A 27086-nucleotide genomic window follows, 5' to 3' on the forward strand; every position below is an offset into this window, starting at 1 on the left:
GTGTGTGTGTGTGTGTGTGTGTGTGTGTGTGTGTGTGTGTGTGTGTGTGTGTGTGTATGGGGTCAGAATGTGACCCCATAAAGACTTCTCTGAAGCTGCTGGTCTGGAACTCCAGCAGTTCATCTAAACAAAAGGCGCTTAGCCTAAAACAGATATAGATGTTTATCCTACCATAAAACAATAAGAGCAGGTACGACCTCTCTCGTGACCCCAGAGTCTGAGTGTGCATGCCAGAACACTCTGGGAGGCACACACAGTCTTTACAGACTGCTAAGGATCAAACCTCTATCAATATGCAATTGATTATAAAACTAAGCATATATCAGTAAATATTTCTAAGCATAAATGACAATCAGCCATATAAACCTAACAAACCATGAGTTCTTTCCAAAGTGAGGAAAGGATTGATTAAAAATAACCTGAAATATTCGACTGAGTTCTTTAGAACAAGATTTAATCAGCCAGCCACTAGTGTTATCAGGACCCTGGCTCGTCTTCACGTTAAATGCATGAAAGGCCTTTTGGATATCTCTGAGTTTAATGGTGTCGCCTCTTCACTGCTCAGACTGTAACTGGTGTACCAGTCAGTGCATATACTGGTACACGGCTGTGTACAGCTCCACTGTTCATGAAAATAAAACTAACAATGTCACTAATATGTGCCATCCTAGAGCAGCTGTACTACCTGTGCAGCCTGAGGGACTTGCAGGTATCGTCTGTCTTTTTATTATTATTATTTCGTTTAGACTGGTGAAGTTAAAGAAAGCGACTGTGCAGCAGCAACTGGACGCCAGGTGTCCCCAGTCTCCCATTTTTCGCAGCAAGGGGAATCCTGCTGGAAAGAAGGGCTGACTGGAGTGTGTGGAGAAGTGCGTCCGCATGAGTTGTTTTCACACACACACGCCACTTTCGGGTACTTTTCAAACTGAAACTACTTTTAATCCATTTTTAAACTCCTCCGGGTTTCCTTCAGCCGCAGTAATGCAGACGTAAAGTCAGAGTGTGTGTAGGCATGTAGGAATGGATGAAGACAGTTGCAATTAGGAAAGCAGGGTGGCGACAGGTAGCCAGAGATAAGGGAAGAAAACGGGACTACACCTTTACCGCATTACTCGCCGCTTCCATCGGTGGAAGTTCCGCACAGCAGCCGCCTTTCTTCTCGGGTCTGCCCGCTTCTCCTGAACTCTCCAGCGGATTCCTCTTGGGTGTTTACTCCGGCACAATCATGTCTGAGGAAACAACGGATTTCCCTAACGAACTGTTCGGTAAGGTTACGATAGCGGGGATTCGTGTTTACGCCAGCTGACCGACGCGTGCGCTGCGCTGTTATTGCCCTCAAAATAAAATAAAAAGTTCGGAGTTCGTCGAACTGTTTTGACGTGGCTCAGCTGGCTCAGACGTCTTTTAGCTGCAATGATTTAAAGGGAACAGCGCCATGTAAAACTTAACGCATTGATCTGATAGCGGTGACGTTGTGTTTTTACTCGCTTTTAAAATCACTGCGAGTCACTTTGAGACTCTCAGAAGTTACATAGAAGTTGAAGTTTTCTAAATATACGAGTGTTTACTACAATTCTGGGCCAGTGTTTTGGAAATAATAACGTGATTCAACTGAAGGCAACGAGCTCGTATCAAAACACACTAACTTCAGTAAACAACAGCTACACTGTCCTGCTAGTACTGGATCACACTGATTGGGCCTTTTATTAACAGGTGAAATAATCTCTGGTTTTGTCCATTTCTGTAAAAATAAAAGTCATTTTCATGCCCTGGGGCTTTGGCTGGCTACCTGAGAGTCTCTCCTCTGCTGCCACTTCCTTATCTGAAGTGGGGGAGAGGAGAGGGGTGTGTCTGTGAAATTCCTTTGGATTGTGGGATATTATCAACACAGACTGCCTGGATGACTGAGTGTCAAAAAAGAAGTGTAAATCACTGCATTTAGCTGGAGAGAGTAGCCTGAACTGAAATAAAACACCTTGCTGATACAGCCAGACAGCTGCAGGTCCATGTGTTTGACCTACAATGACTTCTGCAGGCTGATGTTGGACTGAAGCCACCTGCAACCTATTTTAGAACCAGTGTCTTACTTACTGACAGTTTTAGAGACAGCGGTGGGCCGTGAGGGTGGAGAGGCCGATTAAGGAAAAGCTTGAAAAACCATGAGGTCTTTCTATTTATTAGCTCACCATTAGCAGACTCAGATACTGCGTGATGAAGCTGACTCACTACCCCGTGCTCTCTGTTACGGTGTCTGCAGACCAGTCTCACACTGTATGTCTGCGCTGACTGATGAATGGGGCTTTTTGTTGGCAGCCCTGCTGTTGGTTTTAACAGGACGGGCTGACCTGATGCTGCTCATCGTCAGTAATTTAAAACTAGGAGGGAAAAAAGCTTATCGGCAGCGCTCGTTAGGCCTGACCTTTGTGTGCACAGAGACTGAACTAATGAAAAGTGAGGAGGATCAGATGCTGGGTGATTACATGCCAAAAGCTGTGTGAGAAAGTTCAGCAAGTATACGGACATCCATTCATTTCTTGTCTAATTTTTAAGCAGTCAATTTTAAAAATAAATAACTAGAACCCATATGAAAGTAGACACAGTCCATCTAATACCCCAAAATGCCAGTAGCTCAGCATTTCAGAGCCACATTTATCCCTCAGAAGTTGGTAGAGATTAAAAGCATTGCTGACAAAGAGAGACTGCCAGACTTTTATTTAAGAAGTGGCCAGAAATACACCAAAAAGTATCAGGTTAGCCAGCTTTCTCTTTACATTCAGGTGTTGTTATACTCCCATTCCCACAGGTTATTTTAAAGAGCTGTACTAGGACATGTTACAGTACAAGTCCTGTTAAAGTGGCAACAAGTCAGCTTGTGGAATCTCTTCACTGCTAGATATTCCATAATCAGCTGGTATTATTGCAAACCAGAAGGGTTTAGGAGCCACAAAGGTCATGTAAAGTTACAGAGCGAGGTCGCTGAGGTGCATAGAGCGTAAACGTCACCAGGACTCTGCTGACTCATCAGCATTAACATCAGCACAAAAACTGTGCACCGGGAGCTTCGTGGCATGAGCTTCTACAGCCCAGCCTCCTGTAGGCGTGACGTGCAGAGCCGGCACCTGTGTCCATAGCTTCAATGTCTCTAAATGTGAGCTTGTGCTGTCTTATAACTTCTGGCTGTGTAAAGAAGTCACAACCAACAGTTCAGGTTCAAAGCAGGAACTGTGGTTTAAGTCAAAGACAAAACAAGTCTCAAGCCTCTCAAATCATAAATGACAATCTGGAAGAATTAATTGTATAAAGGATTTAAAGGATGAAGCCGTCTGCACAGCATTTAATGGACTTTCAGAAAATAGTAAAGACTGAATTTCTGCCAGTGTGAAGTGTAACTGGAGAGTGAGAGCAGACGTTTGTTTAGATTCGGCATGTCGCAGGTTGTTACTCTACACTAATTAGTCTGCTGGGAAGTGGAACGTGTTTTTTATAGGAGCGGGTTGGACATGTGTTTCTGATCAGCCTCCACGCTGCTTCATGCTCTAATGTTTTGATCCTCCTCATGACCTCATCGTGTGTCTGGGTGGAGGACAGCATGAAGGCGGACCCGTGCTTTTTGACTTATTAAGACTCCTGCACACAGCACAGCGCCGCTCGTTTCTCCTCGTCTCACCCTCGTCTTTTACCCGATGCTTCCCTCTCTGCGTTCCAGCTTCTTCACCCTCGTTCTTTCTTCGTGTCCCTGGACTTCCACACCAATACTAAAACCACATACAGACTTTACGGGTAAACCATTAACAAACCACTACTGGTTCCATCAGGGAGATCAGATGTGGTACATGCTGTGAGCAAATAAGATGTAAGGCAGTCACACTCGGTAAAACAGCACTGAGAGGGAATAAGTAAGGAGTAAAATAAATATTTCTGGTGAAAAGCAAGTCCTTCGATTTCTTGTATGTTCTGATTACAGGAAGCTCCAAGTTATAATGGATGTGGAAAAGCTTTGACTGGATTTTTCTCCACAGAAGTGCCACCAACCAACGTGCACTGCACATAAATGAAAGGAACCGTTTTTGATCAGCATTAGGTCAGTCAAACTTCTCGGAGCTCGATCTGCTCAGTTAAATAGCAGAGGAGGTTGTTAATGACATGAACAACTGGTGCACTAGAGGGGCAACGATGAGACATCCCCAAACACGTTCATATTATCACAGCTGGATGCCACTGACGTTTTTCCCTACTTATTTTTTCAGACTGTTTTTCCTGTAGTGTTGCATTTGGTTAGAGTCAGTGTCACTACAGGTAGCATGAGCCGATACCTGGACCCTACAATGTTGCACGGGTAGTCCTGATGCACCGTCCTGAAGGTTTGTCTCAGTAAAGTCTCAAGAGCCTGGAGGAAATTCCAGGAGACATGCAGTTACTCCAGAGAGCTGAACAAGGCTGTAGAAGACCCTTAGTCCATCAGGAGGACTTATGAGTGAGCTTGCAGGGACAGTCTGAGCGCTGCCAGAGCTACAAAATGACCTCCATCAGGCTACTGGTGTGAATGTTTCTCACCAAACAATCAGAAACAGGCTTCACCAGGGTGGCCTGAGGGCCTATTGGGGTCCCTATGCTCACTATCTGGCACCATAGAGCGCAGTTGGCATTTAGAATACAAGACCAGAATTGGCAGGTCCACCAATGGTGCCCTGTGCTTCTCACAGGGACACATAGCCCTTTTCAGGCTAGCCAACAGCAGCCTGATTGCCTTCAGGTACTGGGATGTCAGACCCTACACTGGCACACTGGGCCCTGGGTTCCTCCTGGTCCTCGACAGTGCCCGGCCTCATGTGTATGCAGACAGGAACTGCTGACTGGCTTAAATCCATCCTTTCTCAGCACAAACCTCTAGAATCCATCTTGTAATGCTAGTCTAAATTCTAGAAGGCATTCATCGGTCTTACGTACGTATTAGTGACCTGGTTTGAGCCGGCCATACAAAATATCATTTGGTGTGATTTGTCCTTCTTTTGGTGCGCAAGGCCCGCCCGTCTCCTTCGATGCTGACAAAGCAAGAGATTGATGCTCAGGGAACCGTCCTGCTCCAGCACAGCTGCGTTGGCGACCTCGTCGTTCAGTATTCATAATAGGAAGCAAAGGTGAAAGCTTTCTATGTGGTTCCTTTATGTAGACATAGTTGTTTAACAGAGAGCTTCATTTCTAACGTTTCTATTCTCGCTCTTTGTACTGTGGAGAAACTCGATGTTCATCATGAACATCATGCAGCTTCTTAAACAAATGAAATCATTTGCATGATAATCTGGAAGTGATTCCAGTTCAGTGAAAGATGAGTTTCTCGTAAAGAAACGGACACTCTGCATTTACACTCAGCCTGTCGACACTAAACCCTCGTAAATAAAAACACGTTCTAAGTGATTGATTATTCTTTCTGCGTGCATAAAAAAAATGATAGCTACAGGCTGTGAAATGTTTGGTGTTGTGTCCGCGGTGCAGCTTTCCATCACTCATGTTTCCCTCTGCAGCTCATTAACTTTTGTCTGCTCTCTCCTGTAGAGAGACAACAAGATGCAGGTTGACACATAATTTGTGTTTTAATGATTGCAAACCACAACTCAGTTTGTAGCATAAAGACGTTTTGTTTTTTTAAACATTTATTTATTGGTTTTAAACAGTTTTACATGGTGCACCGTGAGCTAAAGAAAAAATAAAAAAACACTAAATAAGCAAACTAAGAACCCCTTTTTAAAAACACTATGATGATCTGGTTAGAAACACATAACTACTGGGGAGAAATGATACAACTGTCTCGGTTTACTCCGACATTTGGAAATAACAGCTTTCCTCCTGGTAGGGCGGATGCAGGTTTTAAATTTTGGTTCGATCAAGGTATAAGAAAAGTGTCTGATATATTTAGGAATAATACTCTTATGTCTTTTGAACAACTTGGAAGTACTTTTTCTATTCCTGTCAAACATTTTTTTAAATTTCTTCAATTAAGAAATTTTATCTTAACCACACAAGGTGACAGCTTAGAAATCTCCACCTCCTCCTCTCTAGAGAGCACAGTTAGAAAGCATCTAAATGGGAGAGGCCGAGTTTCTGCATTGCACAAATTATTTATGGAAAATTCCAAAGAATCAACACAGTCTATTTTAGAGGCTCGGAGGAAGGATTTGCAAATGGATATATCTGATGATGAGTGCTATAAATCACGCTCCTTGGCCCAGAGTCAGACAACCTCGACTACTTCAATATAAATGTTTAACAAGACAATATCTTACTCCGTCAAAAATGCATCATTTTAACTCAAACAGCACAGACACCTGTATTAAGTGTGGAGTGGACAGGCACTTTATTTCACTGTGTCCACAGGTGAAAATCTTTTGGGTAATAAATCTGTTGAGTCAAATTATTGGTGATGTGATCCATGTGGACTTAACAGCCTGAAACTCTAACTTGATTTGTGTATCTGTCCTTCCCTTTTGTTATGGTTTGCTTTGTTTTTGTTTCTATTGTTATGTTGTTTCTGTTGTTGTTGTGGTTTTGTTTTTATTTATTTATTTTTACTTTATACGTTTTTTTCTTTTAATTATTTCTTTATGTTTTAAGACCATCTCAGAACACAATTCTTCATTAGTAAACGAGACGTGTTAATCTGACCTGAAAGCATCTGCAGGCCACCAAATCTCCATCCTCCTATTGTTGTGTAACCTGTGGTCCCTCCAGCTGTTCTGGTGTCAATTGTCGTGAGTTTTTGTGTGTTTGTAGAGAGTGTGCGGGAGGCGGTGGGGCGCAGGGTGAAGCTGACCCTGAGGCAGAAAGTCCAGCTGGAGGTCAAAGGTGACAAGGTGGAAAACAGAGTGCTGGTAAGTGACAGCTGTTTAGTGCTTTTTACTGTAACCATGTGTACTCACAGTTGTTGTTAAACTTTTGTTTTTGTGCCCTTTTTGGCATCAGGAATGTTATATGTGATAGGTGGGAAGCAGGAAGTGTCACTGCTCTTAACCCTGGAAAACACAGCAAGCTGAGTGTGTGTGTGTGTGTGTGTGTGGGCATGTTGCTGGAGCGGGAAGGTGATGAAGCAGGAAGTGCAGGCTGAAGGTTTATCGCCACACGCAGCAGTTTGTATGTCTGTAGGAATTCATCTTCTTCTCATCTCAATGCTTACTCAGTATTTATTTGAATAGGCAAAATACAAAAGGGTGCTCTCGAATACTCCAGATGTCGTGCGAGGAGCGCTGCACAGGCAGTGTTTTTGTGGTCATTTTGGTTTTTTAGTTGCCTCGACGCGACTGTAGATTAGCAGCAGCCGGTGACTGATGAAGACCAGCGAGGAAGGATCGGTGCCATTTTTTTGAATGTTTGAGTGTTTATATATCACAACAGAGCAACCCGCACCTTTAAAATGAAACTTCTATCAGCAGTCTTGGTTCTGATATTGTGAGGTTTTCTCGTCAGCTCGTGTGCGGTTGTTAAATATTTTGTTTGCGGACGAGCTGCTGCTGCTCTGAGTCACGTTGGGAGTGCTTCCTTGTTTGGGTTCAGCTTCTCTGCAGCTCTACAATCTTTAAAAAGTGTAAAAACCGATGCACAGCTTTTCCCCTGTTTTCAAAATGAGCAGCCATTCTGAAACTTTTGTTTTGATTAGCGATGTCGGAGCAAACAAAAGAAGGAATGTTGCTTAAGTTGCTTAATTGCAGGGTGGACGTTGTGAAATGGGCCTCATGGTCGAAGTTGAAGAGGTGCTGGTAGAGCTTGATATCAGAGCTCTGTGGTGCTGCTGTTTCATGCCAGGCTGGAAAGCACCTCCTTATGGACACGGCTTCGTGAGTGGCGACATTGTCGTGCAGAAACAGGAAAGGAAATACCTCAAACGTTTGGCACCAAGTTGAAAGCAAAATCTCGTTATGATGAACTTTGTTTTGATTGAACAAGCTGTGCTAAGATGACGGGCTGATATTTACAGTTTAACCACTCAGGGGTTTTTTACCTGCAAGCCTCATTTGTACGAGCGCTGTTTTCCTTTTCTTTGTGTTCTTTTGTGTAGGAATCATGGAAGAATTTCCACACATACTGGGGAAGTCCTGAAATGAGGAAGTGGTGCAGAAATGAGGACTGATTGTTGGAACTTTTTGTTTGGTGATGTTGCTGCAAATATGATGCAGCAAAAGTAAAACTCTTATGAACTGTTGGAAGACGCAGCGCAGGGATAGGTGGGTGTTACCGGGGTATCTGGTTTCACCTAACTGCAGGTTTGTGTGAGTGTGGGAATAAGAACAGACAAATGAGTATCACCACTTCTGCTTAAAGCTCGTCCGCTCAGCTCAGGAAGTTCCTTCAAGCTCATTTCATTTTTTTACGTCTTTAACACACTTGTGTTTTCCTTTGGCCACATACCACGGCTCTGCAGCTCCTGTCAGGACTTGACTGAAGCAACCCACTCACAGCCACAGGGTGTTGGGACACACACACCACATTCCACAGCTGTATATCAGCAGTTCTACCCTATAGCTATAACTTCTTGAAATGAGCCAGCGTGCTCAGTGTTTCACGATAAAGCGTCCGGCTGGGTTTCTTTTCATTTGTGGAAATTAAAGTAAAAAACACATTTGACTCCTGAACTCCAACCCAGTGAACATGAATGTGTGTCTGCGTCCTGCATGTCAACACCAGGAATGAGTTTGTTTGTGAAGATGTGGGTCTGTAGTTTACCTTTGTGAAACCACTACAGCTGAACGTTCACACTGTCGATGTCTTTTGCACCCACTTCAATCGTCACTGACTCCAAACTATGAAGGAAACGTGTCTGAGCTGACACACAAAAGCTACAGATTCTAATTTTATCTATTTGTAATATTTGGGTCTCAGGACTGAGTGCTGGTGACCACCTAAATGTGCCCTCCATATCCACACGACACCAGTTTGTGTGCAGATTTTTTTATTTGTTACAACTAAAAATTGATCATTTCATCTCAATTAATAGATTTTTAAAAATATTTTTTGTGCCTTTCGCACAAAAGGCAGCGTTTGAACATGAATATCTTAAAGACTGTTAAAGATAAAAGCTCAGGATGAACCTGCAGGCTTCGACAGCACTTTGATGCACTCTGGTTCAGACGCTTTGCATCTGATTTCTCTTCCCTAGTCTGCTTACGTGGACTTACTCACCTGCTCACTGCAGCTCGTCTGCAGAACACCTGAAACAGGCCCGCCCCTCGGTCCATCGTCTGAGACAGTCGTATCTTCTTGGCTCGCCTCTGGCATTAGCAGATGTGACCTCACTAAACTGTAGGCGCCACAGCTGGCTCGGCCTCCTGTGGCGTACAGCTCGCTTTCGCTGCCCCACTTTGTTTCCTATAAAATCGTTGCAGTGAAAGTGTGATTACAAGGACCATTTACATCCCCACCATTTCACACCATAATTCATCAAACATCTCAAAAATAAGTCACTAATTTTGTCTGTAGGAGTCTGGCTAAGGCCGAGCGAGCAGCCGTAATGCGCACTTGCTCCCCGCCAGGATTGAGGTTCAACACGTGGTGAAAGATAATGTGTATTATTATCCCACTGGGCTAAAAACCTCTCCAGAAGCCGGCGCTGCTGCCAGCTTCTCTGCGAGGGAGAATACACAAAGCTGTTGGGACCAAAGGCCCAGAGGGACTGCTGCTCACATTTAGACTGAGAATGACTAAATTTCCTTTATTCTATTTATTTAGTTTTTCATGTGTAACATCATCAACGCCACAATTACAGTTTTTAAATTGCTCTTCTAACCGCAGGGAGTCCATTTGAATTCTTTTTCATTTTTTCTTCTTGTTGTTATTATGATTGTTATTATTATTATTATTATTGATGCATGAAAACCCTTTTTTGCCTGTTTTATTTAAGCGTGATTTCTTGTTGGGCGCTGATTGTACTCCATGACAGACAGCTGGAAACTCAGTGGCCAAGCTGTTCTTTGGGTGGATGCGTACACTGTAGTGCAGATGAGTCCACGTGGTCGCTAAAGCAGGCGGGCGCACAGATGTCCTCGCTGTCCACAGTCAGACCCCAGGATTTAGGTTGAACAGTTGCTGGCTGTGTGGTAGATGACTGTAGAGCGTGTAGAATAACCGTATGGATGTGTAGTCCAAAGCACTGAGCGTTCATTCATTTAAAAAGAAAAGTCTTCCACATGTTTTCATTCATGTCAGAAAGCACCAACTCAGTTTCTTCATCCTCATCTGTTGACCGTTGTCTGTCTTTGTCCTCAGGCTTTGGCTTCACATCGAGCCTTTCTGCTCACAGCACGAGTCCCCTCTAAGGTTAGTGACCCGTTCATCTCCACACTTTTAATTTCAATCTTTGTCTTTGTGTTTTGTGCTAAGTCGCAGTCTTTAACACGCTGAATGTCAGCCCATTCGATCGGCCACTGTCACAGAGAGCGTTTTGACTGGAGGGCAGCCTCGCCCCGAGCGTGACTACAGACTGTATTAATCTGTATTTCATCACAAAGTACAGCTATGTTTCTTATTAGTCACACATTATCTCCAAACACACCTTTGTATTTGGGCACTTGGCTGTGTATTAACAGGATGTGTTTAACTATTATACTCTGGGGTGTTTTGATCACATGATTTGCCGAGCTTCCATGTTTGCTAATTATCCTCCTTTTCATCCCGGACAGCTCCAGCACAGGTTAACATTCAGAAAAGTCCCCTGCATAAACACTATGGTTCCCTGATAAAACACATTGCCTTTCATGCATGTGCTCATGGTTTTTATTGGTCATATTGAACGTTACAAACCCACATTTTTTCTTGATTTCTCCGTATGTCTGAATTGTCGCGTCTCTTCTCCCCGTTCTCTCGCTGTTTCCTGCATGTGCCTCTCTACACAGTTGAGCAGGTCTCAGCACCATATGGAGACATTTGATAGTTTTACCCACAATGCAGCTGTGAGAAATCAGCCTGTGGGAAAGAAAAACAGTGACAGGAAGAAAAGTTCGACCTAGAGGGCGAGAGGCAGGGACGGAGAGGAAAAACATTCTGGAAAGAGCAGAAAAGTAAAGATGAACTATTTTCATGAACTCTTCAGACTGACAAAGATACGAGGGATCGTGAAATGTTGACGCTGCTTTATTTTTAGGCTGCCTGGGCACGATACGGAAGAGCAAACGTGACGTAAAACTAAGGAAAACCCCCCGTACTCTATCCCAAAACCCATTTTCAGCTGAATCCTGAATCTTTGTGTTTCCTCGTTTTAAGTTTAATAAACTGTTTTTAGAACTTCCAGCTCATCACAGTTCTGTATAATTAAAAAAGAGAAGTAGGTCTGTGGTTAAACACAGTTTCCACGATGCTTCCTTTTTGGTAGCATCTATTTTCATTGCTCCCTGGTGACTCTCGAGGGTTTTTTTTTCTTTTTTGGGGGCTTCTCAGCAATGAGTGTGTGAATCAGGCCAGACAGAGACATAAAGTCTGATTCAAAGTGAAACTGAGTCCTGGGACTTTGCTCAAACTAAAACTAAATGGCTGTTTGGCTCCAGAATGTCAAACACAGAATCGTGACCCCAGAAACGATGTATATGTTGGAAATATGGCGCATAATCATGGAAATCTCAGTCATATACGGTGTATAGAGGAAGATCTAAGACGAACACAGATGAACAGATCCCTGCTAATCAGTGCAAACTGACAAAGTAATAAAGTAATCACATTTTCCTCGCGTCTCGGTAATGTCACCATATTATTTGTCAGATAATTTCATTAATGCAAAAACCAGCACCGTTAACGAGAAGCATTAATTCATCAGCACCTTTGTTTACATGTGTTTTTTATAAGAAATCAGAACAAAATAACTGAATAGACTGATTAAGTTTGTCTCTGTATTTTTGTTTAAGAGGATTTCATTGCTGCCACAGTACAAACACAGTGGAGAGGTCCACTTTAGTGCCTCGGTGGAGCTTTGAGCCTCAGCTCTATCCCAGCTGATGAGCTGCTGTGAAGTCGGACAGTCTGCGAGGACGGACTCGCCTCTGGAGCCAGCTTTAAGGGGCCGTCAGAGGAAGTGTTCTGGCTCTGTGATTTTGGATCTGTGTTGCCAGTTGACGTTAATAGTTGCGTCATCACGATTGTTTTATTTAAGGTTGTTTTACGTTGTGCAATCGTTGCTGTCGGGGATTCCCTTATGACGGGATAATTGTTTTGTCTAAGCAAATGTTGTCTTTGATTATCAAATGACTGAAATAAGACTTTGTAGTTCAATGAGTTTAAAGCCGGCACTTTGTTAGCCGAGCGACTTTATTGGAAGCCACAGTAGAGGCCCGTGTTTAAAATGAGGAAATTATGACTGAAGTTACGTATCACGCCTGTAAAAAGCAGAGCAGAGTTTAACTTATTTGAAGTTTCTTTAATCAAAGTTTGGACCTGTGGAGGACCGACTGTGCTTTTGTTTGTCCGGGTTAATCCGGTTACCCGACTGAACAGAGCTCCTCAGATCAAAGTTGTCGGTCTTTTCGTGACACATTTAAAACCTTCCTTGTTTTAAAAACACGTTAGGATGATGAGTTGCGATGTTCAGAAACACGAGTGAACCTTACAGGCTGCAACGTGTTTCAGCTCCGCCAGCTGACCCCTGATCTGTTGTTCCACAGTGGGCCAGCGGTTTTTCTAACTGTGTATGAAGAGAGTGGAACAGAGGGCGGTTTGTTCCTCGGTGTGTACTGTCCCACCCCAGAGAGGCAGCGGGGAGGGGGGGGAGACAATGGAGGAATTTAACAGCTGGTGAGGAGGGCAGGGAGGGGGCACGGCTCGCCCTCTCGCTCTGCTTTCGCTTCGTTTCTTATTGATTTCTTCTACTCGGGCAAAGTCCAAACCGTCCTCTCTTCCATCCTCCTCCCCCTCTCGCTCTGCATCGCGCCTCTTCATCGTCTGTCAGCTCTCCGGTCACTCCATCTCTTTCGCTTTCTTTTTCCGCCTCCCCCCTTCGCCCCGCCATCGTTGTTGTGCTTCTCCCTCTTTTCCTCAGTCACACTTGTTCTTTTTGGCAGCGACCGCACATTATTTTTACTCTCTCTCTGGATTCAAAGGGAAGCGAGTGTGAGGCTCTGCTCCAGACATTTGTTCTGCAGACTATTTGTAGCCTGTGTTTTTTGCATTCCTGTAGTCTCGCTGATTTTTCTTCTTGCTCCTCTCTTCAGGGTTTGTTCAGTAGCAGTAATAACCCGCCTCGTATCGGCACTGCACGCTCTGTCCATCATGGAAAAGCATTTAAGAAATTCCTCCCTGGAGAATTGTTGATAGTGTAAATGAAATATAGTCCAGATGATTGGGAAAGCCTCCTTGAACGTTCTTGCGGCACAGCGAGCTGTCTCTGTTGCTCAACCACCAAACAAGTCGGCGCTTGAGAAGTTATTCTCAGTCCATCTAAAAACAAATACACACTCATCAAGGTAACACTTGTTCTGCTCCATGACTGAAAGTATGTGGACCCTCAACATTTCAGCCACGTGTGATAGTTTAACGATGATCAGCTGCTATAACAGCCAGGTTTCATTCTTTCCACCAGATGTTGCCTCACTTGGCTCACATCAGCATTGCTAACAGTGAAGTTGATAAGATCTGCCTCGCAGTCGGCCTTCAGTCCTAAATGTGAAGGTCAGGTTCAAACACTGAGCACAAGTGGTGTTCTTAGAGCTGTAGAGATGTCCACCTGTGGCTGCCGTCATGTCCACATCCACGAGAGTGAGCCTCTCATCACCAGTCGTTGCACGCCTCCTGTTTCCTGGTGCAGTTCAGGAGAGAGAAAATAGTTTTCTGTCTGAATTTTTTAGGTAATAATAATATTACGTTTTATTTATAGGCGCCTTTCAGACCCTCAAGGTCACCTTACAATAACACAAGAACAATAGCAGCAGTAAAATATGATAAACATGGCAAAATAAGATTTAGACATAAGGTGAAAAAACAAAACACAAGCATAAAAGTATATAGGTCACGATTTCTGGATGAAACTTTGCTGCTGAGTTTTTCAGTATGTTTCCATGCTTTGAGGCGAGTGCAAGGATCCCTGCAACAAATATGCAAAGGAAAAAACCTGGGCAGCTCAAACCAAACCTCTCTGTGCATCCTGTTACCTTCACATCTGCCCAGTTCAGTTGTTCAGACATACAGCTGTTGGCTCAAAAATGTAGATCAAATGGTGTGCGTGCATGTGTGTGTGTGTGTGTGTGTGTGCGTGTGTGCGTGTGTGTGTGTGTGTGTGTGTGTGTGTGTGCGTGTGTGCGTGTGTGTGTGTGTGTGTGTCTGTGTGTGTGTGTGTGTGTGTGTGTGTGTGTGTGTGTGTGTTGTGTGTAAGTGTGTGTGTGGTTCTGTGTGTGTGTGCTGTGTGTGTGTGGTGTGTGTTGTGTCTGTGTGCGTGTCTGTGTGAGTGTCGTGTGGTGTGTGTGGTGTGTGCTGTGTGTGTGTGTGTGTGTGTGTGTGTGCTGTGTGTGTGCGTGTGTGTGTGGTGTGTGTGTTGCTGTGAGTGTGTGTGTGTGTGTGCTGTGTGTGTGTGTGCGTGTGTGTGTGTTGTGTGTGTGTGTGTGTGTGTGTGGGTTGTGTGTGTGCTGTGCTTCCTTCACAGACTTCAGCTTGTCCAGAATGCTGTGGCTCGCCTCCTGACTGGCAGTAGAAAGCATGCCTCTATCACCCCAGTTCTTATTGAGTTGCATTGGTTACCCATAAAATATCGCATTGAATTTAAAATATTGTTGCTCACCTTTAAAATTATAAATAATTTAGCCCCTCGTTATCTTGTCGATCTTCTTAGTCTATATGTCCCTGGACGAGCCCTCGGGTCTTCAGCCCAATTACTCCTCCAGCCTAGATCTAGACTTAAATCTAGGGGTGACCGTGCTTTTGCCCTGGTTGCACCGAATCTGTGGAACAACCTTCCTATCGCTATCCGTGCGTCAGACTCCGTTTTATCTTTTAAATCCCGTTTAAAAACTCATTTATTCAACATAGCTTTTCCATCTAGTTAGCATCCCTGTTTTATATTTGGTTCAATTTCTTATTTATGTACTTTATCTTTTAGCTATATCTGTTCTTAGTAACTTTGTTCTTATATCCCCTTTTATTGCTGTATAATTAGTGCCCTTAACCTGATGACATATGTGGTACTTTGTTAATAGTCTTTTTTTATTGTCTTAATTTTCCTGTTTTTATTGTAAAGCACTTTGGTTACCGCTGGTCTTTTAAACGTGCTATACAAATAAAGTTGTATTGTTGTGCAGCACCTGAAATCCCTTCATCCAGCTAATGGCAGCTTGTGTTTTCACTGTGTGTGAGGGGAAAACGTTTCCTGGGAAGAGCCCGAGTTTCTCATGCTGAAGGAGGAGTGACTGTCACTTCACTTTGTTTTCCGTTGTAAATGTTCACAATGTGGGAAGAAAAAGCTCCTTTGGGATTGATGAAAAGTAGAAAAACACTTCTGGCTGTTTTTTCTCAGCCTGCTGCCCTTTCAGTGGCTCTTTGATCAGATGTGGAAATACAAGATTACGTTGACGGCGTCTCTTCTGAACCCTTTCAGGTTGAACAGTCCTTCAGCTATCTGGAAATCCAGGGAATCCAAAGCAACAAGCCCACACAGGTACAAACAACATTATTGAGCTTTTCATTCATTACATCGCAGCACACATGACAACATCTGGACTACATGCACATGTGTGTCATGTAAAACATTGACAGCTTTTCCTCATGAAGCTAAAGCAGGCTTGACTCGTGTCGAGAACTCTGACGCTGTCCTCTTGTCCACTGTGTGTCCTTCTGCATCATGTTGGTCTTTTAAACTGGAGAAGTGAAAAAGGCCTCCAGCTCTGCATTAACTCACTCACCTGAATCAGCCTCCTCAGGCTTTCAGGGGAAAACCAATCATCATCTGCGTTTCTTCACATCCGTGTTTCCTTCATGTCCGATTCCTTTGTGTGTGTCGCCCCCTGCAGCTGGTGTTGGAGCATGAGCACGGCTCGTGGAGCCTCCGGCTGGGCTCTGCAGAGGAAGTGGACAAGGTGATCGCTCACATCGGCAGCTGTCTGCACCGGATCTGCCCGGCAGGCGTACCGGTGTAGGTACCACACGGCCAGCAGCCGCTGGAACTGTTAGGCTGATAACACAGAACCACAACCTGACAGAGGGTTGGAAAGACCCTTTAAGTGTGAAATAAAGTTTTCAGTGTTCAGTTTATTCAGTAAAGTTTAGAATGATGATGAACAATTAGTTTCCATGTGATACTTAAAACAGGAAAAAGCTCATTTAACAGCACGGCACCTTTAAGGGTTTGACATCTGTTGGAGGTCATTGTGTTTGCTGGAGGGACGCATTTGTGGATGCAGAGGAATTAAAATATAAGTATGAAACAAATCTTCAGGAGACTTTTCTGGACTCTGCTAGAGTGTCGTTCCTGTAATCGGCTGCACGGTGCACGTTTGAAGCAGTCTGACGCTTTCAGATCACTGTCATGACCGATACACGTGTCGGCCTCATTATTCGTCTCTTTGACCATGTTTAATCTGAGAATCAAGAGCCTGAGCAGATCCAAATTGTGCAGATCTTAAGTTTAAGGTCATCTTCTTATGCACCTCTGAAGCATTTTTAGCACGGCTGTTAGTTTTAGATCCCACAGTGGATCTTTGCAGTGTGTGCAAATCCTCTCCAGCAATCCTTCAACGTGGTTTCATTTTCAGGATGTTACAGAAAGTCTCTGTGATGATGGTCGCATCCATGGTGACCACTTCATGTTCACAGTAATTCAGTTCATAGAAATCACACATTTGTGGCCTTTGCACCCAGATGAAACCAAATGTATGTTTTCAGTCTAGTTGACTGCTAAACAAACTAAAATCTCGTCATTAGTTATGAAAATGTGAGTTTAGTCCTTGTTTCTTTTTATTAGCTAATAAAGTCGAGCTTGTCTTTTGTTTTCTTGTTTCCTGTCTTTAGTTTCAGTTGTTGCTTTGGGAGTTTTGTGAAGCTTTTGAAATGATTTTTAAAAAGTGTGGAAATGAATATGAAATGATTCTGTTTTGTTGTCCTGCTTTCTCCTCTTTTGTCCCTTCCTCTCTCTGTAAGGAAGGAAGATGATGAGGAAGTTAAACTTGAAGCCCGCGGACAGGCTGGCAGCCCTGCAGGCCATCTGGGACGAGCAGGCGTCAGCTGACCTGGGACCGTGCGGTACATCATCGTCACTCACTTCCCAGACACACCAAGTCACATGTTTAAAGTGTCTGTGCTTATTCGCTGCTGTCATGTGACTCTTTGCAGGCGGCTTCTCCCATCAGTACTGGTGTGTGTGTGATTACCTCCGCCAGCCGTACAGAGAGGAAGTCCAGTGGGTCGGTGCTGCTCGCTGGAATCATTACTCTTTTTAATCTGATGAACTTTGTTTCCTCTCTTTCGTCTGTAGTCATCAGCTTCTTTTCTTATCTGCCGCTTTCTGTTTTTCACTGATACCTTTTCCATCTTTTTTTCTTCGCCTGCTTCTCTCCAGATGTTTTTACTGTGATGTCACAGCCATGTTGAAGCAATAACTCAGATTCTTGTCACATCTGCTGGAGCTGCGTGTTTCTGCTCTTTTTTTAAGTTTGTGGTTTCTTTCCTCTCAGCCTCACGTCTTTTCTTGTTGTCACCAGGATGTGGACACCATCTATCTCACTCAGGACACCAAAGAGCTCAACCTGCAGGACTTTGTTCATCTGGACAACAAGTACTGAAACCACTCAACACCTCATTATGTATCGAGAGTGACTTTGAATATGGGGGGACCAGTTTGATCTTCATTTTTTATGTGCAGTATCAACGCATTTAATTACAGATTCAGCTGTTTTGTTGTTGACGCTTCAAAAGCACTCTTGGCATCACATTTTTCATTGTGCTGGGTGAATGAGGTGTAAACTTTCAGGTCAACGTCAGCAGCAGTGTTTGATGTCCTTTTTTCTGTGTCACTGTGTGGAATAAGTGAAGGTAATGAAGGCACATTTATTTTGTCCTTTCAGGGATTTGATTCCAATCATTACAGTTCTGGAGTACAACCAGTGGTTCACTAAGCTCTCCACCAAAGACTACAAACTGGTAACATCCTGCACAAATCCCGCTTTACCTGTGACATAAAACATCCACACATGGCCTCCTGTGTTTTTATCATAATGTTAAAAATCCTTCGCTATATAATAAAAATTCTTTATTTATTTTTATGTGACTGGGATTCAGTTTAAGACCCGAGTCTGTTTTGTCTGTTTCAGCCGACAGATGTGTGCGACCAGATTTTGAGAGTGGTGGCTCGATCGAGCCGGCTGGAGGAGCTGGTGCTGGACAATGCTGGGCTCAAAAGGTCAGAGGTCAAATAAGAGAGCCAGGCACATGTGATTTGTGCTCGTTTTCTGTTCTTCCATATTCTCCACATTTGTCAGTAAAGAGTAAAAAAGAGACCCCGACTGACCGATCTGCATTGTTGTTGCTCGTGTTGAGACTTTGTTAACAAAATCTTGCTAAGCCTGCTCGCTCTTCTTCTCCTGCAGTGATTTTGCTCAGAAACTGGCCGGCGCTCTGGCACACAACCCCGCCTCCACACTTCAAACACTCAATCTGAGCAACAACTCGCTGGAGGACAAAGGTTAAAAAATGTGTACACACACAGACACACACACACTACAGGCCGTGACGTATCAGCACGGCCTTAAACATCCCAGGAATACAAAAGAGACGATGTTCTCGTAGAGCATTACTTCATTTGTTATTGTCGCGGATGAGAACTGGCATTAATTTCACTTCTCATTATGTTTCATTTTTTTTCATCTGTTAAACATTTGTTCAGAGTTCTGTTATCCGTCTCCCTACGGGGCTTCCAGCTGCAGTCAGGCGCCCTCTGGTGGCCATTTTTAGCACTTTAAAGTCTAACGCACAGGTGTCCAACTCCAGGCCTCGAGGGCCGGTATCCTGCAGGTTTTAGATGTGTCCTTGATCCAACACAGCTGATTCAAATGACTAAATTACCTCTTCAACATGTCTTGAAGTTCTCCAGAGGCCTGGTAATGAACTGATCATTTGATTCAGGTGTGTTGACCCAGGGTGAGATCTAAAACCTGCAGGACACCGGCCCTCGAGGCCTGGAGTTGGACATCCCTGGTCTAACGACTTCAAATACTGATGTTTGTTTCCTGCAGGTGTTGCAGCTCTGAGCGCTCAGTTTGCCAAACTGCCCATGGGTCTAAAGCACGTGAACCTCTCCAGGACTTCCATGTCTCCTAAAGGTGAACAAACACAGGGACACTGAGAAGACGTCCTATTTTGTGAATTCTTACCTTTTTTTTAAGTGTTGTCATCATTTTCAGGCGTAAACAGCCTCTGTCAGGCTCTCTGCGCCAACCCGATTGTGGCCTCCACCCTCACACACCTCGATCTGTCGGGAAACTCCCTCCGAGGGGACGACCTCCCGGTATGCAGTCGCCCTCGCCACCGCATCTCGTATCAAACGCCAGGCTGGGCAACACTCGAGCTACAGTCACAGTTTGTGTTTTTTGTCTTCACAGAACCTTCACAGCTTCCTGAGTCACTCAAACGTCCTGGAAACCCTCGATCTGTCCAATAGCGACTGCTGTCTGGAGCAGGTCAGAACAACTTTAAAACTAAAAAGTCGGGCTCTGTGGTTCCATCGCGTTCTGATTATGTTTTTCTTCATCGTTCGTTATTGTGCTTAGGTGTGTTCGTCCCTGCTCAGAGGATCTTTGAAGCACCTTTCTGTCCTCAACATGTCAAAAACAGTCTTTTCTCACAGGTCAGATGTTAATAATGATGCACCTTAGTGTGATGTCTCTGCAGATATCCAATCTGATCACAAATGATGCATTCATTTCTCTTTTCATTTCTTCAGCAAATCTTATCCAACAGTTGTTTTGTCACTTGACATTTAACGATGTGTTGATGCACGTGTCCTCACAGGAAGTGTAAAGATATCCCTCCGTCCTTTAAGCAGTTCTTCAGCTCTGCTCAGGCTCTGACGTCCGTCAGTCTGTCAGGAACCAAGCTGCCTCTGGAGGCTCTGAAGTAAGACTGTGATTTTAAACGACACATATTCTGTACACGTTTCACATGAAAGCAAATTCGTCTCTGAAGCGGTTTGACGCTGAAGTAAGTGCTTCAATCGCTTTGGTCATGTTTGAGCGTAACAGGTCTCCTGTTAGTGTTTTCAGTATAACGTTTAGCTGATTTCTGGAAACCTCAGGGATGTGTTGCTGTTCACACAGAGACAGATGTTAATAAAAGGAAGGATAACCTGGAAAAAGTGACACTGATGTCTGTAAGTCACACTCGCTGATTCATTTGTGTCTCTGCAGATCTTTGCTGTTGGGACTCGGCTGCAACCCGAACCTCAGCGACGTGTCTCTGGACCTCAGCTGCTGTGAGGTAAGGCTGCAGCACGCTGCGTGAGTGTGGAGGCTACATGTTGTTGTGATTTGTTCTACACAGATAAAGTAAACTGGAAGTATTGGAAAAGTGTTTACAGCGACTGTCTTCTGCTCCAGCTGCGTTCTGGAGGCTCCCAGATCCTGGAGGGTTGTATTGCTGAGATTCCCAACATTACCAGTCTGGATATTTCTGACAATGGTGTGGAAATTTTACTTTTAGTATTAAAGCTGCTCCTGTACTTGCTTTGAGTGTGATCTTGGTTCATTCATGTTTCCGTGCTGCCTCACGCAGGCCTGGATATGGATCTGACCACCCTGCTCGTGTGGCTGGCCAAGAACCGCTCCATCAGACACCTTTCACTGGGCAAAAACTTTAACAACATCAAGACCAAGTGGGTGACAGACAAGCCACAAACATGGGTTTGCACTCTTTGTTTCACTGCGGCACAATTACTCACCTGGTAACGTTTCCCACAGGAATGTGGCTCAGGTCCTGGACAATCTGGTTCATATGATTCAAGAAGAGGAATCCGTAAGAAACTTTAAACACTAAATTCGTGTTTAAGGCTTTAAATTCATCCTGTTTTGATCTTAAACACTCAAAATGTGTCCGTTACGTACCCGTTTGCAGCCGCTGACCTCGCTGTCCCTGGCTGATTCCAAACTCAAGGCCGACCTCTCCATCGTCCTCAACGCTCTGGGCAGCAACACCTCTCTGACCAAACTGGACATCAGTGGAAACTCCATGGGAGACATGGGGGCTAAGATACTGGCCAAAGCCCTGCAGATCAACACTAAGCTCAGGTGAGCTCAGGTGTTTCATCTTTAACTCGTGTTGTGGTGAACATCAAGAAGCTGAAGAGGATTTTAATGTCCTACAGCGATGAGCTGTAGGACATTAATCCCAAAAACATCCTGGCAATCTTTTCATTTCTAAAAGTTTCTCGTAGAGGATACTAAAAGAGTTATTTTCCTTTTTTGGCTGATTAGTGTTTATATTTGTTTTGTATCTGCAGGACGTTAGTGTGGGACAGGAACAACCTGAGCCCGCAGGGGCTGCAGGATGTCGCTGCCGCTTTGGAGAAGTGAGTGTCCAGGAAGGTGCAGCTGCTAGCTTTAAAGCCCAGCTCCGGCTTTGGTGTTGTGTGAGTGAATCAAATGTGGTTTTTCCCCATCAGGAACTACACCATCCGTTTCATGCCTGTTCCCATCATGGATGCTGCTCAGGCGCTGAAGGCAAATCCAGAGAAGACGGAGGATGCGTTGCTCAAGGTTTTGGTTTTCTCTCTTTTGGTCTTGTAAAGATCATTTCTGTGTGATCTCACCGTGTGTTTTCTCGTGCAGATGGAGCAGTACCTGCTGAGGAACCACGAGACGCGTAAATACCTGCAGGAGCAGGCGTACAGACTGCAGCAGGGAATCGTCACCACCACCACACAGCAGGCAGGCGCAGCACAGATTTCTCTCTTGGTCTTTTGCAACAACTGCTGTGTGTTTAAGAAACAGATCTGTCAGAGAGGATGTATCTACAATAAAACCTCCCCCAGCACAGAGCGGCTGCAGAGGTGGTCAGGATCAAAGCAATGGCTTTGATCCTGCTGCTTGAACTAAGACTTTTATTTAAGAAACACAATGACACATTCAACAATTTGACTTAACAGTTTTATTGATTACAAAATACGCCATATCGGATTAATATCGGTATCGGCAGATATCCAAATTTATGATATCAGAATCGGTATCGTGCCATGTCTACTCTGTACTGACTTTAATTTAATTGTACGTTACAGATCAAAGGGACTTTAAATAATTAAAGTATTCAAAATATCGCGTGCAGTGTTGTCTGACCTTTGACCTCTGTGATGCAGATGATGGACATGATGTGTGTGAGGGTGCAGGATCATCTGAACTCTCTGAGGTTCACAGAGACCAGCGCCGTTCAGGAGGACATGAAGGTGGCCGAGAACCTCATGAGGGATGCCAGAAACTCCAAAACCGTAAGAACGTGCAGCTCACCTCAGATCCACCAACACTAGCAGCACAGCCTGTGTGCGGCATGGAGACCGACCCAGACGCTCCTCACTCATATCCTTTACTTTTTATCGCAGCTGCTTCCCAACCTGTACCACCTGAAGAGTGCAGGCTCCACAGGTACGTGTGTCGGAGCTATTCAGGATAAACTGGAGTCGATGGCTGGAGAGATAGCTGCAGTGATGGACGACCAGCTGCAGGTAAGAACGGCCATTTTTACCCCTGAAACGTGGCTCTAATCTCGGCTGTGTGACGGGAAAGCAAGTCGAGCCTTAAACTCTAACTCGCTCACCTCAGACGATGCTGAGGTCCATGGTGGATGCTGCAGAGGCCCTGTGTCCTAATGTGATGAAGAAGAGCAGCCTTCGCCAGGAGCTGCTGAAGGCCGGTGCGGGGAGGATGACCATTCCTCGCAGCTTCGCCACCACCACGCTGCTGGAGCAGTCCGGGGTCGACATCATCAATAAGATCAGGTCTGAAATGCAAACGAAGCTCCTTAAAAACACTTAAAGAGCTTCTGATCCTCAGCACACACACTTTTTTAAAATTGTAAAATCTTGTAATACCTTTTGATCTTAATATCCTGGGCACATGTGTAACACGTGTCTTATGTCGCCCGTGTGTGACAGTGAAGTGAAACTCGCCGTTGCCTCGTTTCTCTCTGATCGCATCGTGGATGAGATCCTGGAGTCTCTGTCCAGATCACAGCACACTCTGGTTGGTGTCCTCTTCACCTCCACCACCTTTCTTTTTCTCCTCGTCGAGGTCTTCCTGGTTATCCCTCGTTATCTTTCTCTGGCTGTTTTCAGGCTGACCATCTGATCAGAAAGGACCAACCTCTGGTGCATCACAAGCCCCATTTGGAGATGGAAGTCTTAGATGAGACAGTTCTGCAGCCAGAGAGCTACGACCAGGATCAGAACCAAGATCGGGGAAATGACCTGGACGATATGGACTCCATGGTAGGAAAACACTAGTATGAATGATGTGCTACGAATGTTTCAAAGTCATCAGTAACAGAGCACAAGCTTGCCACATGAAGCAGGATTTAAAGAAAACAGGTCTGTTAATCCGTTCAAAGTGATCTCCTTGGGCCCCGCCCCTCCCTGAGCCTGGTTCTGCTGGAGGTTTCTTCCTGTTATAAGGGAGTTTTTCCTTCCCACTGTCACCAAAGTGCTTATTCACAGGGGGTCTTTTCTCTGTATCCATTATTTTAGGGTCTACCTTACAATATAAAGCACCTTGAAGCGACTGTTGTTGTGATTTGGAGCTTTATAAATAAAACTGAATTGAATTTCAAACATACAAACTTGAAGGCAGAGGCAGGAGATCATTTTCTGCTCTGGGTCTAAACTTACATCTACAACATGGAGGAGGAGAATTCACCTCGAAGAGTGAGACTTCCACAGATGTGTGTGAGTACAGCAGAGACCTGGGAGCGGTGTTAGCGCTGCGCTAGGAGGTCACCTTGATGGGTTAACAGCTAAGCCCAAATCTGCTGTGTTTGTTTTTATGGCTGTACTCGTGAGAGTTTCACGTATTTGTGTGACAATAAAAAAAATAATGATTAACAAAAATACTTTGCTGTTTAGATGATACCCAAGTCCAAGAGGAAGAGCATTCTGGTCAGGATGCTGAGGCCCGTGTCTGTGGCGTTTGGTAAGTAACATGTTGAGTCAGGCGCCGGTGACCCTTTGAACCTGGAGGAGGTGGAAAATAAACAGTATGGAGACAGTCGGCAAGCATTTCATCCAGACGGGGAAAAGTGAACTAGATAAACAAATCTACTCATTACTGTTAGTCACTGATGACACTGACGTCTAAGCATGTAGAAACTCTTCAAAATAAAATATAATACAGCTCCTTATAAGGCTTTAGACCAGGGGTGTCAAACATCAGGCTCGCGGACCAGAATCAGCCTGGCAGAAGTGAAGAAGGACACAGATTTGAACTGTATTTTCATAAGTTTACAATCTGTCTTCTAGTTGTTTCATGTCTTGTGTATCCAGTATCATGGGACAAAATATAACACAACATCTTAGCGTGAGGACCTGCAGCGGTGGTATTTGACTTGTTCGATCTTGACTTGTCTTTTTGAAATTCCCATGAGGCTTTGCTTCCTTCTGTCTTTGCCTGTCAGAGTTGGAGTTTGACCTCGACAAAGCTCTGGAAGAGGTACCTATCCACGTCGAGGACCCTCCTCTTCCTTCTCCTTCACAGCTGGACAGAACGTCAGCGTACTACGAAGACCTCCCCCCTCCCCCGACTCCACAGGACGCAAAATCTGCCCCGCTGGCCGAGCTGCCGCCCATGGAGCACAAAACTCTGGAACATCACACCAAATTCCGGCCAAAACCCAAGAGGACGAAACCCGCTCGGCCACACGTAGGTCTCTAACATCCCCAAATCAACCCTGGGATGGATGTTTGGGATTTGTTTTGTGAGTCCTTTTAGTGTAAACTCATCATCAAATAATTGAGCTCTGTTTGTCTCTTTCAGCGGGAGGCCACGGGCGGCTCGGCGCCACAGGAAGCAGAGCCGAACAGCATCATGGGAAAGCTGGACGAGGGCTTGGATGACTTCTTCTCCAAGAAAGTCATTAAACTCGGCTTCAAGTGAGCATCGTGCCAAAACTGTTTTACATATTTTCACTCTTTAAGTAATCTTACTTTTAAAAGTAACTTATTACAATAGTAACAGTTCATTACGTTACCTGAAAACAGCAGTTTGCTAAAGTACAAATATGCACATCTTTGTATTTAGCTTGGCAACCGAGGCTCAGGGGGTTGGAAAGCTCATCTTGTAACCGGAAGGTTGCTGGTTCGATCCCCAGCTCTGTCTGCCTTGGTCGTTGTGTCCTTGAGCAAGACACTTCACCTACTGGTGATGGTCAGAGGGGCGTGATTTAGCAGCCTCGCTTCTGTCAGTCTGGGGCAGCTGTGGCTACAACTGTAGCTGCCTCCACCAGTGTGTGAATGTGAGAGTGAATGAATAGTGGAATTGTAAAGCGCTTTGAGGGCCTCGAAAAGCGCTATATAAATGCAATCCAATTATTATTATTATTATTAGCCAGATGGTGTAAAGCCTACCGTGCATTCACCTTTGACTGTAGGCTAAATACAGGCTGGAGGACGATTTGCGGATGTTAGAGACCTGCATGTGACCAGCTGGGATTTGTCCTCTTGAGTTTTGGATAGTGGCAGATGCATGTATTGGTTGGATTTCCTCCACCTCGTCCTCATCTGGTGCTAAACAGCTGTAGGATTGGATATTTTCCAGTCCTACAGCTGTTCAGCTCCATGTCGAGAAGTCAAAGAGACGTAAACATTGTTTTCCCTTTTTTTAGTGACATTAAAGTGATCATTTCCCAAATTCAGTTGGTCATGTTGGTTAAGGTTTTCTTATAATTTGAACATGTTTGGCATCAAATTCACTTTTGAGACTGAATAAATTTAGCTTTTCTCATTTTGATCATCTCCAGAATTCCCTCTGGGAAAGGTCCGTCCACCAGCACTCAGGAAGGAGCGGATAAAAAACGTGAATCCAGGAAGAGTGGTTTCTTTAATCTCATCAAACGAACGTCCCGTTCAGAGAAGAGCCATGGATCTGCCGCCATCACCCCACCTCAACCTGCCTCTTCTGCCACAGCTGCACCCCTTTCCCCGTGCCCAGTGACTTGGGAGACGACACCGGCATCTCCCACATCACCTGTGAAAATCTGTCCCATTGTGGCGGAGCCCGAGCAGGAACCCCACAGGTCTCACTCTTCGAACCACACAGATTCTGAGATTGAGGCGTCTCCAGCTGCCACCGAACCTGCAGAGGAGGAGAAAGAAAAGAAGAACCTGGAGAGTAAGGAGAACCTGGAGAAGACAGAGCATGTGGAGAAAGTGGAGAAGAAGGGAAACCCCCACAAACCCCGTCACATCGGAGTTCCTATGATGAGAATGGACCTGATGGCTGAGATGAAGGCCAGGCAGGAGAGAATGGCTGGGAAGAAAGTAGGTGGAGTTTAAAGTTTGGATGCATCATTAGCCAAAATATAAGACATGAATGTTCATGGGGTGGACAAAATAATAGGAACAGACCAGTACCACATTACTGCTGAGTGCAGCTACAGTAGTAAAGTAGCTTCATCGTCAGAACTCGTCAGAATGATGCAGCGACGTAAGCCGAGCTGCAGATGTTCCTAATGAAAAGGCCAGTAGGAGCGCACTCAGTGACTGAATATAAAGATGTCTTTCTCTGGTTTCAGACGGAGGCAGCTCACGCACAGGACAAGGTGGACGGTGACAAAGGTTTGTGTCTTTATCATCTTACCTTCAGATGAGGCTGAACATGAAAGGCAGGGCTCCACTTGAAATTTGAAATGCCATGAAAAATGTGATGTTTCAAGCGTGCTGGCTCTGTGCTGACGGTGCTGTCAATCGTCTTCCTGCAGCCAAGTCAGAAGTCCATCACGCCGTGCCAGCAGACACTGATGAATCTAAACCGGAGCCATCACCCAGGGCTAAGCCATCTGGTGTCACCCCCAAACCACCCCAGGCTACCAAAGCACCCCTGGTAGCCTGCACCTCTGGGCCCCTCAGCCCAGCTAGCCGCCGACCAAGCAGCACCTACGTCTCTGGTAAGCAG

General features: G+C 44.8%; 1 protein-coding gene across 2 annotated transcripts in view; it reads left to right on the plus strand.

Annotated features, from left to right (window-relative positions):
* Positions 1 to 866: 866 nt before the first annotated feature.
* Positions 867 to 27086, plus strand: part of LOC102313419 (F-actin-uncapping protein LRRC16A) — a 31070-nt gene continuing 4850 nt past the window's right edge. For both annotated transcript variants that reach the window (XM_042212944.1, XM_042212945.1), the window contains exons 1-35: positions 867 to 1265; positions 6769 to 6866; positions 10252 to 10302; positions 15551 to 15610; positions 15963 to 16084; positions 17093 to 17190; positions 17281 to 17351; positions 17649 to 17722; positions 18012 to 18087; positions 18258 to 18346; positions 18534 to 18628; positions 19179 to 19265; positions 19347 to 19450; positions 19545 to 19622; positions 19713 to 19789; positions 19954 to 20058; positions 20349 to 20418; positions 20538 to 20619; positions 20713 to 20812; positions 20898 to 20952; positions 21052 to 21224; positions 21437 to 21505; positions 21599 to 21692; positions 21765 to 21863; positions 22289 to 22417; positions 22529 to 22651; positions 22749 to 22924; positions 23081 to 23168; positions 23261 to 23413; positions 24044 to 24110; positions 24592 to 24836; positions 24951 to 25066; positions 25933 to 26452; positions 26707 to 26749; positions 26893 to 27078. In XM_042212944.1, coding sequence (XP_042068878.1) covers positions 1025 to 1265; positions 6769 to 6866; positions 10252 to 10302; positions 15551 to 15610; positions 15963 to 16084; positions 17093 to 17190; positions 17281 to 17351; positions 17649 to 17722; positions 18012 to 18087; positions 18258 to 18346; positions 18534 to 18628; positions 19179 to 19265; positions 19347 to 19450; positions 19545 to 19622; positions 19713 to 19789; positions 19954 to 20058; positions 20349 to 20418; positions 20538 to 20619; positions 20713 to 20812; positions 20898 to 20952; positions 21052 to 21224; positions 21437 to 21505; positions 21599 to 21692; positions 21765 to 21863; positions 22289 to 22417; positions 22529 to 22651; positions 22749 to 22924; positions 23081 to 23168; positions 23261 to 23413; positions 24044 to 24110; positions 24592 to 24836; positions 24951 to 25066; positions 25933 to 26452; positions 26707 to 26749; positions 26893 to 27078 — 4114 coding nt within the window. In that variant the 5' untranslated portion in view covers positions 867 to 1024. The remainder of the gene's footprint in view (positions 1266 to 6768; positions 6867 to 10251; positions 10303 to 15550; positions 15611 to 15962; positions 16085 to 17092; positions 17191 to 17280; positions 17352 to 17648; positions 17723 to 18011; positions 18088 to 18257; positions 18347 to 18533; positions 18629 to 19178; positions 19266 to 19346; positions 19451 to 19544; positions 19623 to 19712; positions 19790 to 19953; positions 20059 to 20348; positions 20419 to 20537; positions 20620 to 20712; positions 20813 to 20897; positions 20953 to 21051; positions 21225 to 21436; positions 21506 to 21598; positions 21693 to 21764; positions 21864 to 22288; positions 22418 to 22528; positions 22652 to 22748; positions 22925 to 23080; positions 23169 to 23260; positions 23414 to 24043; positions 24111 to 24591; positions 24837 to 24950; positions 25067 to 25932; positions 26453 to 26706; positions 26750 to 26892; positions 27079 to 27086) is intronic.

The sequence above is a fragment of the Haplochromis burtoni genome, unplaced genomic scaffold, assembly GCF_018398535.1.
Source record: "Haplochromis burtoni strain Fernald_Lab_line unplaced genomic scaffold, NCSU_Asbu1 Contig_402, whole genome shotgun sequence".
Taxonomy (NCBI): domain Eukaryota; kingdom Metazoa; phylum Chordata; class Actinopteri; order Cichliformes; family Cichlidae; genus Haplochromis; species Haplochromis burtoni.